Below are 20,917 nucleotides of genomic sequence, written 5' to 3'. Positions count from 1 at the left end.
TAGCTTCTACTACAATAACAGGAGAAGCATGGCCCACATCGTGTCCATAACAGATTAGACATATAATCATAAAGTTTGATCAAAGGAGAAAAGAATATAATACGGCGATAAATGTGTGCTCATGTGAGGTCAAAGATGAAATAACAGGATTGTACATCACTGTATCGTACGGTCAACCCTAGTATGGCTGGCCTGAACACATAAAGTGAGGGAAGCAGCAGGCTATCGCGTGCCTCGGTTCTAGGCCTCAGCGTCTAGGGACATACGTAGAGACCTCACGAGAGCAGTGGTTGAAGTCATGTTCAAAGAAAAAAGAGAGAGGAAAGCGACATCACAGAGGACAAATGTTCAGTGCGAGAAAAAGAACAAGCAATAAGGGAAGGAAAGTGAGCTGATACATGTGTAGAGTGGAACGAATGGTCGGTGTTAGAGACCATTTCTCAAGAATGAGACAATATCGCACTTTATGTGCTTTGCCTTATTTACAATATCCTTACTTCCCATCGATATCTTTCCCTCTTTAGCCACCTCTCTCTCTCTCTCTCTCTCTCTCTCTCTCTCTCTCTCTCTCTCTCTCTCTCTCTCTCTCTCTCTCTCACTCTCTCTCTCTCTTTCTCTCGTTCCCGTCTGCTGTCTATCTTCATGCCATTCTTTCATCGCCGTCCTCTGTGGCCACCATCCAACACTTCACATGACGACAACACATGACGGTCATATATGCCTACGAAACACTGTTCATACATTACTCTATAGATCAATTCATAATCCATAAATCGATTGGTCAATAAATACCTCTAAGATCATAATCTATAATCAAGAGCTATGAATAAACTAGCTTTCCCACCTTCACCTGCAAGTAAAGCTATAGGAACTTCTACATGGTCTACTAACATGGGACATATATTGCCCAGCGGGAGAATGTCTATCATGGGATCATGGATCTTAATCATGATTTTCCCGCCATGTCTGTGACGCAATGTGGCTGACACCCTGACACCCGTACTACCCCGGCTGCTTTGATGTAGTGACAATGGCTTACTTAAACTGATGCTTTACACGTAAATATTTAACTCAGAATTCGCTATTTACGTATGTATCTCGTGCGTTTCGTAGAAAGAGTCTAAGATCGTGCGAGAGCAGAGAGCTAGAAATCTTGTCATTCTGTGTTATCATTTCTTACAAGGCGATACAGATGCCAAGCAAGGATTTTCTCTCTCTCATAGGTTGAGTCCTCTGTTCCTGACGCTACCTCCCAAAGGTGGGAAAGGTAAGTAGTAAGAAAGCTGCATATTTGATTAACTATTTCGTGGAGTATGGGAAGGGAGTTCTACATTCTCTGCAGACCAGAGCAGCCCCACACACACACCAGCCCCGAGAACCAGGACAGCCCCACACACACACCAGCCCTGAGAACCAGGAGAGCCCCACACACCAGCCCTGGGGACCAGGACAGCCCCACACACCAGCCCTGAGAACCAGAACCCAACAGAGAGAGAGAGAGAGAGAGAGAGAGAGAGAGAGAGAGAGAGAGAGAGAGAGAGAGAGAGATGGAGCGACTCCACACATGAACCCTAAGAGTCAAGGCGTTCCCCCCTCACAAGACCCTTGTGGACCTGGCTGACCCATGATGTCGCACTTAGTGTTATCCTGTTGGCTGAGCCAGGCCATGACGTCAGTGACATAAGACCGTAAACAACAGTTTACCAACAGTTTATCTCGTAATGAGAAATTCACATGAGAGTATCATCAGTCCTACGGTGAACTGCTTCGTATCAGCGATTTTCACCCCGTGGGCTGCAAACACCATGAAGTATCTTCCCTTTAGTGAACACATCAGGGAAGAATGATCAGCTATGGTTAGGATGCGCTGTATTAGTTTATCAGATTTTGAGAGCGAAGTTTCTTCAGAATATTTCTGGTTATTGTGAAGATATGCTATGCTAGAATTACGACGGTTTGTTGAATGGTCACTTGAGACTGAGGGTTATTGACTGCCGGAGTCATTCAGGCCGTCTGCGTCAACTTATGGCAGCCAATGGAAGAATCTTTAACACCGTTTTTTTTTTTATCAAGCAAGATAATTTCACACTTCAGATATGGCCTTTCAAATGTGAGGAGAGATGCACCGGTGACGAACCTGAGTCGTCAAGACTGACACTGTCTGCCAGGCGTGTGGGGACTGCGTCTGGTGGAGGCACGATTGCCCATACGTTCTTAACAATCTCTCTCTCTCTCTCTCTCTCTCTCTCTCTCTCTCTCTCTCTCTCTCTCTCTCTCTCTCTCTCTCTCTCTCTCTCTCTCCCCAGGGTCAGTGAGGTCTGTGTATCTATGTAACTCTCTCTCTCTCTCTCCCCCCCGCTGGTCTCAGTGGGTTAACAAGCTGTGTAAAATTCTACGGTGATGTCAAGCCACGTTTCAGTACTGGTGTTTCCGAGGCCGGCGGCGTCATGCCAGCTGGAGAGGGCCTGACCACCGCTCCCCTGCCAACACATGACACCACCGTGACACCATTACAGCTGTCATGGTGCTTCACAACGCATGACCAGCGAAACCATTCACCGTCATGCACTACACTACAACACACAAAGGTATATCGCCATACAACATGACTACCACCACGCTATATAAATCACAACACCCCACCACATCTGCACCACCGCAACCCTACCACGTCAGTACCACACCACATCAGTCCTTACACACCACCACCATCACAACCCTACCACACCAATACCGCAATCCTACCACACAGTACCACACCACACCAGTCCTAACATACCACCACCACAAAAACCCTACCACACCAGTACCGAAATCCTACCACGAAGTACCACACCACATCAGTCCTTACACACCACCACCACCACCACCCCGCCACATCAGTACCACCACATCATTAATATCACATCACATCAAATCAGTACCACGACACCACAACTCTCACATCCTTGTGAAGACAGCGAGGGAAATAAGAGTGTTTCTAACGGCATGAGAGAAGCACCAGGTCGTGCCTGCTCCCTGGCTCTTGTATTTTGCATGGAACACAAACTGGAAACACGAGCAGTGTTGTTGTGTTGCCAGGTGTCCCCCGCTGCCCCCCCACTCCAGCCGAGACCCCAGGGAGAGGGACATGCACGTTAAAAAGCATGTAACCTAGCCTCAACATCGCACCTCCCCGACAACTCCTCACCTCGCCATCATTATTTTCACTTATTTTTAGCTCGGGGCAAAAGGTCAGCAAGATAAATCAGCCTGTAGAAGTAATATTAACGACTGGACACGACTGTACCGTTCAAACAAAGACTTTGAAAAGACGATATTTGCCGCGCAATAACAGAACCACAACCCTAAATCGTCTACGCTTGGCTTCGCTATTACAATGATAACAATTATATGGGACAGATAATACAACCTTCATCTATAAGGAGACAACAGTAAACGAGCAACGCGTACGGTTGCGTTCTTGTATTTCTAAATTAAAGGCAGGAATTGTCGAGTGATTATATAAATGAAATTACCCCCGCCTCTGTGTGTGTGTGTGTGGCCCTGCTGCTGGTGCTGCTCGGGGACGCCATTATACATGCGTGCGGAGGTCGCCGCCTCACCAACCGAAAATGTGAGCTCAGGTTATCTGTTATTTATCCCCAGGTCATGCTAGAGGTCAGCTTCAGGTCATGACTGAAGTTAGGTTCAGGTCATGCTAGAGGTCAGCTTCAGGTCATGACTGAAGTTAGGTTCAGGTCATGCTAGAGGTCAGCTTCAGGTCATGACTGAAGTTAGGTTCAGGTCATGCTAGAGGTCAGCTTCAGGTCATGACAGAAGTCAGGTTCAGGTCATGCTACAGGTTAGTCTTTCGTCGTTTAAGGCAGTCTTTGGGTCATGCTTAAGGTCGCCAGGTCATGTGAGAGGTAGTCTCCAGGTCTCGCTAACTCGCCTCCAGGTCATATATATATATATATATATATATATATATATATATATATATATATATATATATATATATATATATATATATATATATATATATATATATGTATATATATATATATATATATATATATATATATATATATATATATATATATATATATATATATATATATATATATATATATACGTTTAAAAAGGTTAACAACTGCAATTCCATCCATATATTCTCCTTGATCTATAGGTTAACCCAATTCGCTTGATTTGAGCCTGAAGGTTTTACTTTACCGAGAGCGGGTCTAGACCAGCATTACTGAAACACCAGCAAAGTTAAACTAGTTTTACTTGCCCGTATGCCACTTTAAGCTAGCTTTGCTTGCCTTCCTGTCACACATCTGATTTTAAACTGGATTTTCTTACGCCAGCCACAGTTTTACATTAGTTTAATTTCTCCTATTTTTTCTAAATTCTTCAATGTGACTGTTTTTGCTGTTGCAGTAAATGCAGTCCCCCCCTTCTCTCCCTGCCTCTCTCTCTCTCTCTCTCTCTCTCTCTCTCTCTCTCTCTCTCTCTCTCTCTCTCTCTCTCTCTCTCTCTCTCTCTCTCCTGCATATTTGAAGCAGATTTGCCTCCTCCCTCTCCCAGCTTCTGCAGTTTTAAACCTGCTTTTCACATTCTGTTTCCTGGATATCAAAATAGTTTCCCCCTGTTATCTTTTGGCAGCTTTGAACATTTGAACACGACGGCACGACCCTCGAACACAACAGTACGACCCTTGAGCACGACGGCACGACCCTTGAGCATGACGGCACAGCCCTCAAACACGACGGTACGACCCTTGAGCACAACGGTACGACCCTTGAGCACGACGGTACGACCCTTGGGTATGATGGACTGACGCCCGCCGAACTCAAAGGGTTGATAACGAAAGAGTGGCACGAAGTATGATAACAGATTCTCCTGTTATCATGCTGATCCCATAAGCCCTGAGCATGATATTCGTGATAAAGTATGTCTATCTTTATCGGTGCGATAACTTACTTTCCCAAAGTACGACGGCAGCCTCTCGAATCCTGGTGACATGATAAGCACGATAACTGACTTAAAAACGATACTGTTCATTTGGGCCTTAGGCCCATAGTCACTAAGGCCATTGATGAGGCCGTTCAACGTCATGTTATGCCCACTAATTGAATAATCTTGAACACTTTCTTCACGTATTCAAGGTGATTATAAGACTATACCACGTTCATTATGTCCCATCATAGCTCAGATCGTTAACGTGTATCTCATCAATACGATACCTGTATGTGTACGATAAATTGTGTACTACGCGCCATCATCAGTCCCCTAATGTGTTCATTTCTAAGTATCATAACTTAATTCCATGTTATTCTGTTGAGTTTAATCACCTGCTGGATGGTCATTACGCTGTGATCCGTGGCATACACGTCCAATAATTGGTGCAAACTACTTTGATTGTTATTTAATAAACACGATATCTAATCAGATTGGAGAGCTGCAGTAGGATCATTCGTACGGTAGGATTCGAGGGTTTTGAGTCAACACGTCAGCCACAGTGGAGCATCATCGGGTGACGCTGAGATAACGATCATGGAAGTGCAGTCTGAAGACGGATATTATTAAAGAAGAAGACCTGTTAATCCATGTCCTACTTGACGGTACGATAACTTAATGGTGGATAACGAGACTCCAAGCGTACCCGAAGTACGATAACTGTCAGGGTGGCACTCGAGGGTTTTCAAGCCAGCATGTGGGCTTCGAGGAGCTAACCTGGGCGGATTAAGAAATGCCGCGGTGGTCCTCGAGACAAGGTTTGAGGACCACCATTATGACATCAAAGGTGGAGAGCGTGGAGCCCGGGAACGCCACCCACCTCCACCCTTGGCTAAGGGTCTCCTCCCCATCCTCCTCCCCTGGCCAAGGATCACTCCCCCACCACCCAACCGTGAAGGTGTAGGCATAGGGTCCTAAGCCTTTCCTCAAGCCATAGGATCCTCGCTCCTACGCAAGGGAGACGCAGCAATGGGTGTTGCCCTGCCGGCCACCTCGCATGGTGTCCCCTGGCCCGTGCCTGCCCACGTATTGATTTTATAGCGCCAGGCCACAACGCTGTCAACTATGGCCCAGTTTTTGTCTCTCGCCACATTGATTTATCGTATGCTTTTATTTTGACCATAAGGACCCTACTTTTTTGTTTCCTTCTAATTCAGACTTGCTCTTGCTCTAATTGACGCCGTAATATGCTTCCTAGTGGAGGAATTATCGTCAGCCTCAGCACTGGTGTTTATGGAACTACTAACGAGAGGAAGAGAAAATTGTTAAGCAGTTTACGCATGGTATGAGGAGGTCCGCTGGTGGTTTACGTGCGCGGGCGTCCATCCAGCCAGGACCATCCTTATCTCTCCCAGACTCTTACATCACCCCTTCCCTTGCTTCTCACCCTTTCCCATACCTCTCACACCTTCCTCTTACCACCCTCTCATACCTCTTACCCCTCCCCCAGACCTCGTACGCTCGCCCCTTACCCTTGTCTATTCCCCACTTCCCATAACACATTACCTCTACCTAAACTCACCCTCTCCCTTACTACATATCCCTTACCCTTACCTCTCACTTCCCTTTACCTCACCCCTCTCCCTCTCCTCACTCCTCTCACACCCTACCCCAGCACCTCCTCTCACTCCTCTCACACCCTACCCCAGAACCTCCTCTCACGTCAAACGGTCGGAGATCCAAGATCAAAACATTGTATCGTCGCTAGGTATCGCAAACTTCGCTATAATGCGCTACAACACTGATGCTAAACCGGGTCAAGCTCTCAGACCCGAACACAACGCTCGAGGAAATGTGAAATAACTTCAGAAATGAAATACATGTCATCACAGAGAGAGAGAGAGAGAGAGAGAGAGAGAGAGAGAGAGAGAGAGAGAGAGAGAGAGAGAGAGAGAGAGAGAGAGAGAGAGAGAGAGAGAGAGACGGTGTTTCACGACTGGGAAACTGGTGGTGAAGATAAGCTGGGCTGGATGACTAAACAATTAAATAATATTTAAGCATAAATGAGTTATATGCATATGATCTAACTCAGGTGGCAACCCACAGGATTACCTGTACCGTACTTAAATATTTAGAAAAATAAATAAATCTAAATATGCCAGCTATTGCTGACGGTCTCTGCCAGAATGTTGAGATAAGCCAACAAATTGCATTTCCAGTCAACAATATTCAACACATCTTGAGGAGAAGGAAAGCGTCCAATGTCTGGGAAGTTGACCATGCAACCTATTTTTTGAATATGGAAATGTAAACGCATTCTTATTCCCGTTTTCTATGGCCTTTTTTCGTTTCAAGAAACATATTATGGAACATATGAAAAATTCATTCAATATTCAGAAAGAAAGAAATTGATAACCGGTTATGAACACGGGTTTATCGTGTTTATGATCTAAAGAATCTATCGTTTTTATCTCTCGTTTCTACACCGGAACTCCAAAATACACAGGTGTCATACATTCAGACTTCCAGAAGCTTTGAACAGAGTACGATAAAAAAAAAAAAAAGACAGTTATGAAGGGCTAAGGCCCACGACCCCGCGAAATGAATGGACAGGTGGACAGGAGACGGGCTGGCTTACGAGACGGGAAACAGATGGCATGAAACATGGACGCTTCTGCTGCTTCGTGGCGGACCGTGACGTGCAGGGGTACCACAAGGATCAGTCCTGGTGGCCAGGCTTTTCCTTATCAGTTATCCGGGAACAGAACTCAACGGTGGAATTTCAAAATCTGTCAATAACACAATCATAGCTCAAGTGGGGTTAGATCCTTCCAGATACAAGTACTGAACTACAGCAGGTAAGATTGCCGCTGACCATCATGTCCCCTTCTTATGAAGTTCCCAGGTTGTACCCCTCTCCCCTTACCTCTCACACTTCCCCTTTCATATTCCCTTTCCTTAACTTCCCCTTCCCTTCCTTCCTCCTTACCTTATCCTTTCCCCTTTACATCTCGATTAGTTAACCTAAATGTAGGTGAAACACCTCTAGATGAAAATGTGGAAAAACTCACCTTAATTCGCTTCGGGACCAAGATTTACCCTAATTCAAACATTTTAGTTGGGAATCTACCCAGATTATTTATTGCCTGTTGCTTTCCGACGCATGGCGCAATATATGTTGGAAAGTATTATACTTTAGGATCCTTATTTATGCCAAATTAATGGCAGGGTTAACACGTAGGGCTTACTACACGTAAGGGGACCAGAATGTTTCGACGTATTCCAGGTTAGGGTCAACATACGTGGTACGATATCTTCTGCTGAACATCTTGCTGTCCATATTCCTGTATGCGACCTTGGCATTAATCCAGATATAGTTTGTCTCTCTCACGATCCTTCTCACATACCAGTCTGACGTGCAGTCAGCTCCCAGGTTCCCTCGCACAGCACGACTGTTACAAGGTATATTTCCCTCGAGGGCGTACTCAACTCTCTGCTCTACGTTACCACCTTCTTATCTTCGTGAATTTACATCCTGCATTTGTCTGACCACTGCTGCTTCTTGCCCAGGTCCCTCACTGCAGAACGTCACAGTCCTGCTCGCATGGCCGTATCCTTACGGTTTGTGCCCTCATTAGCTGTCATATTTTGTCAGGAGTCCACCTCGTGCTCCTAGTTGGAAACACATGCCCCGTGGCTGAGGATTGTAGCTAGGCAATTGTGCGAACGCGAACTTCAAGGATAGGGACGGACCGTGGCTAGGTGAGGGGACCGTGTCGGGAAGAACACGTGCCCCGTGGGTGAGGATCGTGCCTTATCACACGCCTGACTCCCCCCCCACCACCGGCTGCTTGACTCCCCCTCCCCACCTCCCTCCTCGTCTTCATTCCACTGCTCTTGTCTTAGGTCTGGTGTGCCTGGCTCTCCTGCAGCGTTATCTTCGTCTTTCGTCACGTCTCTCCCTCTCCCTCACTGATGGTTCTTTTCAGTTCCCCCTCGGGTGGAGGGAGCGCCCCCTCCTCCCTGCCGCATCTTCCTCTCCCTCGACTGCCATCAGTATCACAGTCTTGCTTTATCTTTCTCACGTGTCCTCCCTGTTATCAGTAGCTCCCTCCCCTTGCTTCATCAGGGCCTCTGCCTGCCTCATTTACATGTTATTTCCTTCATCTCGAATTCTCTAGTTTTCATTTTCTTCTTTTTTTTAATCCACAGTTGTATGTCTCCTTTTGTTCCTTCTCTTCCTTTCATCTTACCCAGTTATCCTTGCTCCGCCCTGTGAGGTCATCCTAATCCTGTGGGATCATCCTAATCCTGTGAGGCCATCCTGGCCTTGTGAGGTCATCCTAATCCTGTGGGATCATATTGGCCCTATCGGATCATCTCGGCCCCGTGGGGTCATCCAGGCCCTCTGGTCGTTCCCCTGGACTAAGGATAATGTGCGGGATCGTGGGAACCTAGTGGTAGTGTCTTGGGAACCTAGGAGGAGGAGGGGGCGGGTGCATGATGCGGATGGGTGTGTTGTGTGAGTCTATATATAGCCGGGGGGTAAGACCACCTCCCCGTACCAGCCATATTTCCCCTGTTCACCCGTGGGCCGTCCGTCACCTTGGTAACCAGACGCTGGCGACCAGCCGTCCGCCTTACTCTAGAGATCCTCCTCTGGGCCTCTTCCATTACTCTCTGGCAATCCCCAAGGGCCTCTCTCTCTTGCCTCGGGTGCCCCCTCCCCCCAGGGCCTCCCTTGACTCTAAGGTGCTACCCAGGGGTCACACTCCTCACACCAACACCTTCAGGATTTTAATACACTTACACTTGTGTTATTAAACTTATACTTATCCTAAGTAGCCATACACTTATCCTGTGGCACTTGCAGGTTCCTTATTTGCTCCTTCTCTTGCCTTAATGCCATTGTACACGCCTGAGCAGCTCTCGTGAGCCTGGCTGCCTAACACGGTACATGGAGTTAAGTCCTCGTTAGTTTAGGTGTTGTTGTGACCCTGTGAAGCGATGATTATGCATAAAGCATTCATACAACACTCTACTCCCCTTGAGCACGACGGTACGACCTTACGAGCACGACGGTACGACCTTACGAGCACGACGGTACGACCCCTCGAGCATGACGGTACGACCTCATGAACACGACGGTACGACCTTACGAGCACGACGGTACGACTCCTTGAGCACGAGGGTACGTCGTGATTAAGAGGCCGTACAGTCCCGTTTCTTCCATGTCACCTAAACTGTACCCATGACGGGTGCGAGGTACGTGTGATGGTACACTAACCGTCGGCCACTATACCTCAACCACTGTTGACCTATTCCCTGACCTCATTATACCCCCGCCCCTAACTACCTTACGTGGCCATCAACGACAGGATCACCCGAAGCATAATAATTACCCGTCAGCCACTGGGCCTCATGTTATATTATACACACGTCTCGTCTGAACGACCAGGTCGGCCGAGAGACCAAGACACCATAGCGATTGTGTCTCTATGTTATCAGCGTGTCCGTAACCATGAGATCTGACACACGAAACTCTCGATATGACACTAACCCCCAGACATGACACGGACTCCAAGACATGACACTAACCCCAAGACATAGACTAACCCCCCGAAACTAACCCCGATCATTCCAACAGGTCCTGCAGCGGGAGTCGAGCCCCCTGAAGGTGCAGATGATGCGGGAGACTCCTGCCGGGGAGGCTGAAGGGGAGGACACCGCCGCCGCCCCGGCCTACGTGGGTGGGGAGGGGTTGTCCCTGGCCGTGCCCACGCCCACGGCCACGCCCCTCCACCCGCCCACAGACGCCCCTGTGGCCGCCATCAGGAAGTATCTGGACTCCATGCCACAGCATCCCTCACCACGCAAGGAGGTGAGCTGGGAGAGTGGTGTATGCGGTAAGGGGAGGGTGGGGGAGAATGGAGCGTGAGGGAGAGCGTGCTGTGAGGTAGTGTGCGATATGAGGAAGAGTAAAGTGTGAGGTTGAGCGATGTGTGTGAGGCAGAGTCCTGAAGGTCCTTGGGAGACCAATGAGGTCTGGTGGAGAGTAGGGAAAGTTTGTATAACACGTTATGAGGGAATGAGGGAGAAGCCTTGTTGTGAGGCACATGTGGTTGTGGGTAATGCAGCAAGGGGTAAGAGTGATAGTATGAGGCTATGAATGAAGGGTTTGAGTCACAGTATGAGGGTATGAGTGAGAATATAAGCGCTCACGAGATATATCCTCCTCGATTCACAAACCTGTTACCTTCCGCGGTGGCACTTTCTCCATGATCATCAGTCCTGGGTCGATCCGGGACTTCTCTTTTCTGCTGAACTTCCTACTGTCTTTTCAAGGTTTTGATCTCGCACGGGACATATTCCTGATCCCACTGGACAGAGTATTAAACCACCACTCCATATCAACGTACGGTGTCTATCGTAAATGTTCCCGGGTACGGTTATAGATCTAATCCCTCCTGTGTCTGCCTGTACGTCAGCATATGACCAATGATACACGAGATGTGTCCCACTATGTGTTGCTGTGCATATATATCACGTATCTTCCCCGTCTTCTATCGAGGTCGCTTAGTTGACCTGACCTTCATGGTAAGGTCAGGTGTTCCATTTCCTCAGTCTTACTTGTGATGTAGTCTTTGTGGTTTACCATTTCCTTGTTCGTTTCCATTCGTTTGGTTCACGATCATGCAACGAAGCATTGATCAAATGCGTCTTATTTACACACGGAAGATTCTCACGCCTCACCACCAGATTTCTGTCTCTCGTTATGATAGTTCTCATTATCATACCACTCATCACTTGCCTTCATATTAGTCTCATCAAATGTGTTCTTTCAGTTCAGGTTTCTCGCGTGTTTACGCAGCTTCTGCTTTGTTGACGTTTTCGGGGTCATCTCTTCTCTCCTACTCCTGCCGCAGGTGACGAGCGGTGTTGTGTGGCGTAGCGTCAGGGGTGAGGTGGTGGCCTCCTTTCTGATGACCTTCGTGACCTCCAGTGCTGCCCTCCAGCCTCCACAGCCCTCGCTCATGGCGCCTTGTGCCCAGCCAGGTAGGTACTCCCTCCCCACTCCCTATGCCAAGCCAGTTTCTACCCATGACTTTACCCCGACTCCCTGTTGCCTATCTAGGTTCTATCCACCACTTTTCCTTCACATTCATGGTTCATCCGTAGCTTGAGGTGCTCCAGGTTCCTCTCCCAAGACACATGCCTCTCAGGCAGGAAGTGTACTAGAGTTGCGACGTCCATTTCCTTTCCTACAGCGGTAAGCTTTGGAACTCTTTCCTTCCCATGTCTTCCTTAACGGTTACTACCTGACACTATATTCGTAGCAAGTTTTAATATTTTTCACTTGACTCATAATTCATTATCTATTCAGCCTCTTCTCCTCGTACTCATGATTTCTGTAGCACTTTCTTTTATGCTATATTTAAGTCTTGACCTGGCGGAGGAACATTGTTCGAGTCTCAAGCGGTCCACATGAAATGATAGACATATTACAATATCGAATGTTTACCATGGTTCATGTAATCCAAACCCCATATTCTTCAAAGTTCATGTTCTCCGGTGTTCATAAATAGTTCATACATTATCTGTTCGGTATTTCAGTGTTCAAGACTGGCGCAGCTCATGCTAGTATGGCTAATATTCTAGGGTTCAAATATCCCGATGTTCAGGTTCGAATCAGAATGAGTCGGATCACATTACAGGGTATGAATACCAAGTGGTTCATTTATTCAAATGTTCGATCCCCCGTAGTGAAGCAGAAGAAGCTAGTTGAACTGTGGTTCAAATATCTCGTTATTCAAGTGTTCCATCGTGTGAAGCCGGGGTGGCTGGGGTTTAAATTCCCCCTGAATTCAAGTGTTGAGATTTGAGGCTTAACTCTTGTGTGGGTATCGCTAGGAAGCGCGACCTTAAAGGCGTGTGTGTATTCGTTCCCCAGACAAAATAAACCGCGCCAGCCGCCGAGCCAGATTTCAAATATGCATTTCTTTTCTTCTTTTCTTCCTCTGCCTTGTACTATCCTCTTTTGTTTGGGTTCTCGGGTTGGGAAGAGTCAAGGCGGATATGTGTTGTTGTCTATAACTACGAGGGGCAGTTGCACGTGAAATTATATATATATATATATATATATATATATATATATATATATATATATATATATATATATATATATATATATATATATATATAACTACGACTAGTGGTGATAATTAAACAGAAATATTTTGTTAATCTACTTTAGATTATTTCGGAATAAATTCTTACTCGGAGATATTTTCGGATTTTTTTTTCTATTATTTCATATTCTTTTTTCCTGTTCGTCTCGTTACTGTTGGTAGGGTTGTGATTTTCAACATGAACAACCATCCACCCTCTGGCTAGCACCAGGAATTAACGAGATGTCCAGAAAAACTATAAAAAAGTAACAGATTAAAAGTACATTTTCTGCGGAAACGTAGAGAAGTATAAGTGGCGGAAATTCGAAATGTATAAGTAAATGCAAGTGATATATTTTACTCAAGTAATATGGTATTCTTGCTACTTCAATTACCGCCAAAGCTCACCAAAATTTCCATAGCCTTATCTGAACACCATTAAATATAAGTGAACCTCTCGAAAACAATACCTTTATCATTCTGCACTCCACGCAGGAGCAGGGAAATGATGGACTCTTGGAGCGAGAAGGACCTTGACCTACTAAGTGTAGCAAATTAGTTGAATAATACGTAACTAGAATCTAGTACAGTTATTCCCTGGGGGAGTTAGGCTGGGTCATGAGAAGCCGGTGGTGAATCACTGATTATAGAGCAACCTGGTTATATAAGACACTATACAATGTAGACACTTTTTTTTAACCTAAGCATGCGTTTCTTACACTATTTATCATCTAAAACGCACTGTTATGCTTCTAACAAAGGCCTTCCTGTATCTAATAGAAAATCATGTTTCCAATTTAAAACATCATACCCACCATAGACTTTAATATTTCTAACCCACGCTTTCATCAGTCTAACTCAGACATTCATATTTCTAACCCAGACGTTTCCAGTCTCAACCCTTACCAAGAATCTTTTACGTTAACATTATGTATTGTAAACACGAAGCCATACGTCTTTCAAAGTAGTATTTCATGATTCTTAACCAGTCTTTTCTATACGGTATCCTGAGCTTCTATATTTCTCTGATCCTAATGCACTTATTATAACATTATGTTACGTTTATCAATCACATTTCCATGTATGCAATCCAGGATTACTTTTCTTTTTCGTGGAGTGGGCGGAGTAATGGACGGGTCGTCGGACAGTGGGTGGGGTTGGGCTGTGCGGTGGGCGGTGGGCCATGGACTGGCGATGGGCGCCCTTAGCTGGGCCGTCCGTGGTGCCCACATGTCCCCGCCCACCACCATAGCTCTTCTCGTCACCAGGAGGGTAAGTCAAAACCAACAGTTACGAATACAGGAACTAATGAAGAGACTACAACCATACCTTGTGTAATCCGAAGGCACGTTCTCGCTGAATGAGTCACACCTGAAAAAACATGGCCTTGATACATAAACAGTATTTAATCCCTGGTAAATTTTAAACAAGATCGTACATTGATCATTAAACCCATGAACGAATATCAAACGCCATGGGCACTAGAGGTTTCCCTTTCTCCGGTAGGTGTCTCTGCTGCGAGCGTGTTTGCATCTAGTGGCGCAGGTTTGTGGAGCGCTGTTGGCTGCTCCCGTCCTGCTGGGGATGCTGCCGCGCCCTCCGCGTCCTCCACAGCTCGCCACCCACCTCACTGCCGTCCAGGTAACCCTCAGTTCGCCACCTTGATCTCACTTGACCTACCGCGTACTACTTCTCATCGTTAGCTTTGTCAGGTCCAAGATTGGTACGGGTTCTGTGTCAGTGTCTTCACATACGACGAATGAATATTTTTGGAAGTAACGGCAGACGCCTGTTTTCCTGGTAATCATTAATGGAATTCTTAAAATGTAAGCAGCAAAATTCGTGAACAATTCTATTTTGAATTACAGTTTTAAAGTCTTTAGGAACTGGATATTACATTTCCTCCCATAACTAACCATTGTAAGATAGTTTGTCCTTAAGTGTAGTAATCATAACAAAAAACGGATAATTGGGATGGTCAGGATTACAGAAAATGGAATACTGCCTGAACGATAAGAAATAAACTCATGTTGCTTTCTTGTTGTAAGAGGCAAGAACAGAAAGTTTCTACACACGATGAAACAAAGTTTTACAGTGAAGAGATTAAACTTCGTTCTCTGCAAGAGTATTATTATATGGAACTCGAGCAGCGTACTCAGGAAGTAATGAGTTTACCCTCTCGTACCCCAGAGAAAAAGTTGATATACCGGAAGAGTCATCTTTGTTCACAAAAGAACGAGCTCTTGCTTGTTAATCCATTATACTGACCTTGTTCAGTAATCTCCATGGGCAGAGGCGTCACACTTACAGATTTACACAACTGTAATGAATGCATCTAATTTTTCTTAAGGGAAGACATCTTGTCCAGAAATTACGAGTATTCCTTATCAACCAAAGTTATATGTACAGACGATTTTTCCTTAGATATTCATCTGTTGATCTATTGCATTGTTAGATTGCGAAGTAAAAAATGTAATGAGGTGAACATCGGTATTGTATGTATTTATAAATATGACTATATTTTCTCTTGATCTTTGGCTGGGTTCCGGATCTCTCTCTGCTATCCTATGACGAAACAAGGTGGCCTTTCTTATCCTGTCATGCGGTGTAAGGTGGGACAATTTTGATCCTTTTTTGATTTGATATTTGTAGTTTAGTCGTTCACGTGTCACCATGCCACTTTCTGTATGACCAAATTCCTCTTCTCCTATGCTTGTACATTCAGTAAACCCTGCGTCTGCTGTGTTTAGACTGTGAAGGCACCAGATTATTCTGATCAGTGTCATCCTCTCTTATCTCCCGGTGGTGGTGAGTGTAGGGCTGGGGAGCCGAGTTCTTGGCCACGCTGATGGTCACCTTGATCACACTGTCGGCTTACGAGGCCTCACACAACCCTCCTCGCCACAGTAAGGACTCCAGCTGGCACCAGACAACGCCCACGTTTTCCCCCAACGCTGCCCTCCCAGTTGCAGCCGCTCACGTTGCTGCTGCCCTCTTTAGTGTAAGTGCTTTTCTGTTTTTGAATTAAATAACTGTGCACACAGTGTGTGTGTGTGGGGGGGGGGGTACATTTAAAGGCCATTAACCCCTTAATTACGACGTTACGATCCCTGAGCACGACCTGTAGGTACGATGTCTCGGCCCTTAACCAAACCCTTAACCTTCAAGTCAAAACGTATTCATACCCAAGGATAGTACCGTCGTGCTCAAGGAGTGTACCGTCATGGTTAAGTGTCGTACCGTCGTGTTATAGAGGTTAAAGTATATTTGTCGTTACGTTGTGTCAGTGTTAAGTTGGCGCAGACTGTTTTGACTCTGGTGTCCTTGAAGTCTTAAAGTCCATTGGCAGCTTCTGTAAAACTGGCTCCATCACACAGTACCTTGTCAATGGCCATATCTTAACTTTTCATCTCATATTACTTCACCTTGTGTTGAAATACACACACACACCAGGTGTAGTAATATCAACCCCACCTCACAATGGTTTTAAAACGGATGATTCAAAAGTTTCGAGTATCATTGATAAGATTGGGACTTGCTACGTGATTTTTTTTTTTCACAAACTTCCAACGGAAGTCTTTAAGTACAAACTTCATTGTCAGCTTCCTGATCGCGTCGCCCCGACGCTGCTCCAACAGGAGAATACTTTAACATCAAAAATGATGATCAAACAAGCGCTACCTAACAACGTACTTTGGCAATAAATATTAGCTTTCAAACCCTGGCATTAATAACGGAAACGTTCGCCGACAGCTGATATTGTCAACACAAAACGTTTAAAACTATACAGTCTTGTCTGCAACACATGACCCCAGAAACACAGTGACAACACAATCTAACTAACTACAGAGAACTGTAAGTCATAGATACATCAAAGAATAATATGCAACAGTTTCCAGTAAAAATATCATACACCAACCTACTTAAATAAGTGATTCAAGTATGTTCATGTGTGTCTGTCTGTCTACAGGCGGAATTTACGGGCGTGGGGCTGAACCCGGCACGCTCCCTCGCCCTGGCCTCCGTGACCGGCGCCTGGGCCTGCCACTGGGTACGTAACAAGTACGGTCCTGCACGGCCCGCCAGCACTGCACGGGATCTGGTCTAACCACACTCATTTGTTCACTGATAGACATCTAACGGGAATCTGATACTTAGGTAACATCTCTACCCGATAAAACCCCTTTAAGTGAAGTCCCACCATATGTAACATCTGCGTCTGTTGACTTTCACCGTAACATATACAGATGTTAGTGGTGGAAGTCAACATACACAGGTGTTTACAAGGATGGAAGTCAACATACACAGGTGTTTACAAGGATGGAAGTCAACATACACAGGTGTTTACAAGGATGGAAGTCAACATACACAGATGTGAAATAGGATGGAAATCAACATACACGTTAGCTATGATCTCTGAATTAACCCTTTATATCCAGGGTTCGAAGCGTTGTGGTTCAGGGGTCAAGAATTTCATTAAAAGAAACACTGGTATTAAAGCTTACCCGGATACAGACACAAAGGTGCAAGAGACGAAGCAGTACCGTGAAACACACACACACACACACACACACCTGACAACTCGTCTTTATTTCTTTGCTTCAGGTGTTCTGGGTTGGTCCAGCTCTAGGGGGTCTGCTGGCTGCCTTCACGCACGAGTACACGGCCACCAAGGATGATGTCTTCCCTCCCTACCAGCAACCTCACCTTGAGCGCGACACATCGAGACCCTCAGCCATCACCTCCGCCCTCGCCTCACCATGCTGAACCACACAGACCAACGGAACCGACGGTGGTTTCCATTACCTCCGGAGTCCGTGCACCAGTCAGTACCTCTACCTTAACCGACCTCAGCTGAGGTGCCACCCTGGAGCTTCCACAAGCTCAGTTCATCTTAAAGGCCTCTCTTTGTTACCTGAAATTATGCTGAAATACCACGCCAAAGTTCCTGGAAAACCTAAACAATCGCCAACATCTCCAAAACCTAAACAAGCCAATCCCATTGCCGTAACAGTTTGCGTACACAAGCACACCTACAGTTCTTGTACATTGTTACACGGCTGATTTCTATTCGTCGACAGTGTTGGGCAAAGCCTTCACTTTAAATGTTATTGTATTCATAGTCTTTCCCTTATATCAAGTAAGGAACAGTTGCTGTTCTGTCCATTCGTAGATTTCGAGGGTGAATTTGGGGTGACTAAAGGTTTCCTGTGCTGCTTAGTGCTGGGGTTAAAATGTTTATTAGTCTCGGTGCAGGCGCAAAGTTATTAGCAGTCTCACAGAGTAAAATAATGGAAAAGATATTGTAAGACGTAAATACTATATTATCATATAAAGACCCCCTCGGGGGTACTTGCATCTTGAAGTCTGAGCTACAATCAGCACACTTATCTCGCTGAGTAGATCTCAAAATTGTGATTTTTTGGTCCACCATAATACAAAGGTCACTGACATTTGCTTTTAGCAGCGAGAGACCCAACGTCACGCAGGACATCGCTCACACACACACACACGTGTTCTGTTGTAGGGCAGAAGCTTGCCTCTCCTCTCGATACATAATTATTTCCAGTAACGTTTTATTTTTTGATCATTTATTTTTTTTCAAATCAGACAATGAATCAAGATTATCGTCTGTGATTATTTCCGTCCCACGCATGTTATTTCTCCGTGTCATAACATCACAGAATAACAATTCATCTTTTAAAAAAGATTTTTTTAAGGTTCAGATATGTATACCACTCAGTCATTGTATTTATGAGTTTAACCATTTTGCCGTTAAGGCAATCTCGCATAAAATTTAACCACACCAGCAATTTGCAGCATATGCCCAGGTACCGACCACTGCAAACCCATTTCTCATATTGGTCATATTCCTAAGAACCAGCCACTCCTCACTCCCCACACTGACCATATGTCCAGGTGCCACATGCTGTATGACAGCATCGTAAGTCAATCAAGATAATAAGTTTATGTAAGCCTGACGTTTGAGGCGTTAAGCGTGGGCCAATATTACTCTGTGAACCGCGAAAGAGATGGGAGAAAATGAGATTGTATGGCTTGCGTTCTTACACAAGCCACCTTCATCACTTTCATGCGAGTACGTTACGACAATGAAACAAAAGTTGCTAAGAGAATCGCTTGAAAGCAATTTTTGGGTTTTATAGTCAACAGTAAGCAGCTATGTGGATAATACTGAATAGTGAAAGGCCCAAAGTACACCTTTGTGTGTTTTTGCGTACGAACGCCTATGCTAATGGAAGGTACAAAATGTAAAATTATTTTTGATGAAAAGACATTGAAATGTATATTTCCTTGCATAGTACGGTGGAACATCAGATGGAAGACAGGAGTGACGGCATGTGTTGAACGGTAGCAGGTCACCAACAATAGGGGGACCAATAATGCAAAGGAAGGAAAATCACAGCATGTGTAACGTAAACAGTAAACGAAATTTAAATAAGAACACATGGAAAGCATGACTGAAGGCGCAGACAGACAGGTGAAATCATAATCATCATACCTGCGTGTCGTAGAAGGCGACTAAAAGGGGAGGAAGCAGGGGGCTGGAAATCCTACCCTCCCGTTTTACTTTTTCCAAAAGAAGGAACAGAGAACAGTGCCAAAGCACTGACTCAAGCTCCTCCCAAACTGAGTTTCTTCCATTTCGTGATGCATAAGCTGGAACTGTCACCCATCTAACATCATCCACTTTCATTGTATCCTACATTAAGAGCAAGTCATTGCCTTACTCTTTAAAAACATTCAGAGTTACATCTAACAAAACACCCCTTTCTTCACCGTTATCCTCTCCCATACCCGAGCCAATCCAACCTCTTCCCTTTCTTTACTTTTTCACACAGCCAGAGCATCCATATGTACATCATCAAAAATTAAAACTATCCCTCCTTTCGCCCTTGCACACATCGACTTCAGCATTTGGGGAACAGTCTTTGTTTGATTTCCTGTTCATACTTTTAATAAGTTATAAGGATTTCCATAGTTACTACTTTTAGGAAGAGGAAGGATTTTCAACCACCCATTCCCACCCCTTTAAACACCATCAAAATGAACCAGGTATGTGGATGGTAACCTTTCTCCATTATCCCATACATTCATACATATGTGATTACCTACATGTACTGAGAGTTTAACACAAGTAGAATCCAATGTGTTATAATTGGACACCCAGAAGCAATTATGGGTGTCAGAAAATGTTTGTGGCTCAACTGATTGTTGTGTATAGCTCATAGTTCTTGGAAGACCACATCACGTGTACCATAAGATTTATGCTTGTGGTAATATACCAATAAGGCATTTTCTTTGGTAACCAAACTGTCTTCCCTTTAACTGTCATCTTAGGATGTAATATCAGTCACCTTGAATGAAATACAACCTTTACAATATGTTTTTGGTTTAGTCCTCATTTCTGGCAAATACTAACTAGCTGGATGAGGGACCAATTTATTGGTTCCAGAAAGCAGTCAAGCTTGGGGATTTCATTAAACATTTATACCAATGTTTCCTCAAAAGTGCACTTTGAGAAACTGCTATCATCAGTCAGTGACATTCTCTTGTCGATGTGCTCTTAAAAATCTAGATTATAATGTTGAACCATATACCATCTCCTTTGAAGCAATATCCAACTTCCCTAACAACTCCGAGTGAACACTGTGGGGCAAAAACCATGTACTGCCCAGCATACCTAGAATTGTAACTTTTCATACATTCCTGATTCTTTCTAAGTAATATCTATGTCCATCCACAACTCTTGTACCTGTTGTCTTTGTTAAATTAAGCTACATTCC

The 20,917-nt window shown here is 45.0% G+C and overlaps 2 protein-coding genes across 3 annotated transcripts in view; one reads left to right on the top strand and one right to left on the bottom strand.

Annotated features, from left to right (window-relative positions):
• Nucleotides 1-14,458, bottom strand: part of LOC139759847 (uncharacterized) — a 23,661-nt gene extending 9,203 nt beyond the window's left edge. Inside the window, exon 1 of the mRNA XM_071682351.1 lies at nucleotides 14,442-14,458. The gene's annotated coding sequence lies outside the window, so the exon portion shown is untranslated. The remainder of the gene's footprint in view (nucleotides 1-14,441) is intronic.
• Nucleotides 1-20,917, top strand: part of LOC139759845 (aquaporin-1-like) — a 21,646-nt gene extending 729 nt beyond the window's left edge. For both annotated transcript variants that reach the window (XM_071682347.1, XM_071682346.1), the window contains exons 2-8: nucleotides 10,592-10,825; nucleotides 11,871-12,000; nucleotides 14,230-14,384; nucleotides 14,619-14,753; nucleotides 15,931-16,113; nucleotides 17,083-17,163; nucleotides 17,718-20,917. In XM_071682347.1, the coding sequence (XP_071538448.1) occupies nucleotides 10,628-10,825; nucleotides 11,871-12,000; nucleotides 14,230-14,384; nucleotides 14,619-14,753; nucleotides 15,931-16,113; nucleotides 17,083-17,163; nucleotides 17,718-17,879 (1,044 nt within the window). In that variant the 5' untranslated portion in view covers nucleotides 10,592-10,627 and the 3' untranslated portion in view covers nucleotides 17,880-20,917. The remainder of the gene's footprint in view (nucleotides 1-10,591; nucleotides 10,826-11,870; nucleotides 12,001-14,229; nucleotides 14,385-14,618; nucleotides 14,754-15,930; nucleotides 16,114-17,082; nucleotides 17,164-17,717) is intronic.

This window comes from Panulirus ornatus, chromosome 34 (assembly GCF_036320965.1).
Source record: "Panulirus ornatus isolate Po-2019 chromosome 34, ASM3632096v1, whole genome shotgun sequence".
NCBI lineage: Eukaryota > Metazoa > Arthropoda > Malacostraca > Decapoda > Palinuridae > Panulirus > Panulirus ornatus.
The sequence above is the reverse complement of the archived record's forward strand: the minus strand, read 5'-3'. Positions and strand labels throughout refer to the sequence as shown.